This window comes from Phaethon aethereus (genome assembly GCF_964289735.1).
Source record: "Phaethon aethereus genome assembly, chromosome: 30".
In the NCBI taxonomy this organism is placed as follows: Eukaryota; Metazoa; Chordata; class Aves; order Phaethontiformes; family Phaethontidae; genus Phaethon; species Phaethon aethereus.
This window is the reverse complement of record NC_138606.1, coordinates 556,842-559,480: the sequence shown is the minus strand read 5'-3', so window position 1 is coordinate 559,480 and position 2,639 is coordinate 556,842. Positions and strand designations below refer to the sequence as shown.

The 2,639-nt window shown below is 49.8% G+C and overlaps 1 protein-coding gene across 1 annotated transcript; it reads right to left on the bottom strand.

Moving 5' to 3' along the window:
* Positions 1–615: 615 nt before the first annotated feature.
* LOC309414619 (olfactory receptor 5B21-like) lies at positions 616–1,575 on the bottom strand (the record flags this gene model as incomplete). Its single annotated transcript, XM_082011976.1, has 1 exon — positions 616–1,575. The coding sequence occupies one exon, from the start codon at positions 1,573–1,575 to the stop codon at positions 616–618; it is 960 nt and encodes a 319-aa protein (XP_081868102.1).
* Between the last annotated feature and the right edge of the window lie 1,064 nt (positions 1,576–2,639).

Sequence of the window (2,639 nt, the reverse complement as noted above, 5' to 3'; positions counted from 1 at the left end):
GCCTGGTGGCAAAGGCTCTCATCCCAAAGTGGCCTGAAGGAGTCCACATCTCTGGGAATCCAGTCCCGAAGCCCACTCCTGTCCCTGGGCTCTGGAGGAAGGCTGAATAAAGGCTTTCCAGTGGAGAAACATGGCTGAGAAGGAAAGCCTGATCCTCGAAGGATGAAGGAGCTAGGATGGGGGCTGTCCCTATTTACCTACCAGAAGGTGAAGAAAAAGAAACAAAGCTGCAGCTGGAGCCAGAGGAGCACAGCTGGGGCAGGGGCTTGTTGACCCTTCAGGGAACAGAAGAGGGAAGGTTGTGCCTACACACTTGTCTGTGGAAGATACTCAGATGTCATCCAAAATTTGTTCTTCTACTTCTTAGTAAAGGAGAACTTTGTCACTTGAACAGTTCATGCAAATAACATCACAAACACATTTATTATGATGGTAAAAACTAACCCATTACATTTTTCACAGTCCCTCCTATACATGAATATTTCTTTCTGAGAACTTTCCTCTTTCATCCCTGTGTTACTTTCAAGGAGACACACTGGCACACACTTCTGGAGATGCAACCAGAATGCGGTGCTTGCCCTTGTGAAATACCTACAAGTCCCTACTGTCACTTTCCTACCAGAAGCTCTGGTTGCAGACCTTGGCTTTCTTGAGCACCTTCCAAAGGGCATCCCTGACCTCCCTGTTCCTCAAACTATAGATGAGGGGGTTGACCAGGGGTGTGAGGACAGTGTAGAAAAAGGAAAACACTTTGTTGAGCTGCCTCAGGGGGGCTGTTCTGGGCAGCATGTAGACAATGATGAGAGTGCCATAGAAGACAGTGACAACAGCAAGGTGAGAGGAGCAGGTGGAGAAGGCTTTTTGCCTGCCCACATAGGACGGGATCCTCAGGATGGCAGCTATGATAAACACATAGGAGGCCAGTGTGAACAGAAAGGGGAATACTACATCCAAGAATCCAAATATTAGAGCAACCTGCATAAGCACTCTAGTGTCACTGCAGGAGAGCTCCAGCAATGGAGTAAAATCACAGAAGAAGTGGTCAATTGCTTTGGGGATACAGAACTGCAACTGAGATAAGAGGAAGGTGAGTACTGCAAATAGCAGCAGTCCCCCCAGCCAAGACCCAGCTGCCAGCTGGAGACTCACCTTCCAGGTCATGAGGCTTGCATAGAGCAGAGGCTGGCATATGGCCAAGTACCGATCATAGGACATGGCTGCCAGCAGGTAGCATTCAGTACCTGCTAAACTAGAAAAGAAGTAGAACTGCGCCATACAACTGTGAGCAGAGATGGTCTTATCCCTGGTCAGGAAGCTGGCCAGCAGCCGGGGCAGGATGGTGGAGCTGTAGCAGATCTCCAGGGAGGACAGATTGCCCAGGAAGAAGTACATGGGGGTGTGCAGATGCTGATCTGCTATCACCAGCACAACGATGAGGATGTTCCCAAAGACAGTTGCAGTGTAGATGATGAGTGAGAGGACAAAGAGCGGTGTCTGGAGTGAGGGGCCATCGCTCATTCCCAGCAGCAGGAACTCCAATGGTGATGTCCCATTGTCCCATTGCCTTTCCTCCATACAGTGGTGTTTCTCTTTTATTTCTGCAATTCCCCAGAAGAGGAGCTCCAAGAAAGAATGTGTATTTCTATCTTTACTTTTTAAAGGGTTTGTTAAGGAATCTCTTCACATTGACTCTGTGGGCTCTGCGCCTAGAGAAGGAGTTTCTTCTTATCAAAGAGCTGAGCTGCCCGTGGAGCTGCTTGTTTCTCACTACGGAACAAAACGAAAATGTGCATTTGCTCACTCCGAGGTAGACTGCTTTCTTGTGCCCAAACTTGCTCCCAGGAAGACCCAGTTTAGGTATCAAGGACGGAGATCCTTCCGCTCTCAGGAGAGAGAAAGGGTGTTGGATACAACACACTCCTTTCCCTCTGAAAGTGCTTTGTGTGAACGATGCAACACCAGAGGCACTTCTCCCTCCAAAGAAGAGGATAGATACTGCACAAAGCAGGTGGTCCCAGCTCTCCAAAGCGCTTGCTGTAGAAGAAAAGGGTGTGTCGTCCCATCCCCCCCCATTCCCCACACCCACACAGGCAAATCACTCCCACTGACAAACAGTGAGTCTGGAATTACTGCCTTGGAAAAACAGCGGCGGGGGGGTTGTTGATGCTGTGGGACTCTCTGAGAGGATGCCTAAAATCATTTTGTGTATCAAACCATAGAGGAAAAACCGATACAGAAGTTGAAAAACTAAACACAAGGATATTTGTAACTGTGGGAGAATCAGGAAACATAAGAGGCTGTGCTTGAAGGGAAAAGGACAGGGAGGATCATTTCGATCATGTTTTTCCTTCTGCATTGGTGGTTCCTGAGGGCTTTGGGGTTGCCTCCCTGCACATGCCAGCCCAGTAGCAGGACAGCATGGGGCCATCCCAGCCATTTGTGCTCACAGGGCTCCCTGCTCAGCATTGCTGGGCACTGGCAAGGGTGTCCCCAGGGCATCTGGGCGTGAGGTGGGACGAGCAGGATCAGGGGCATGGGAAGTGTGCAGCCAGGGAAAGTCCATGCCTGAGAAACATCCCTCTGCTCAGCACCACCTGGAAGAGGGAATCCCCTGAAATCTCACATCCACCTCTTGGATT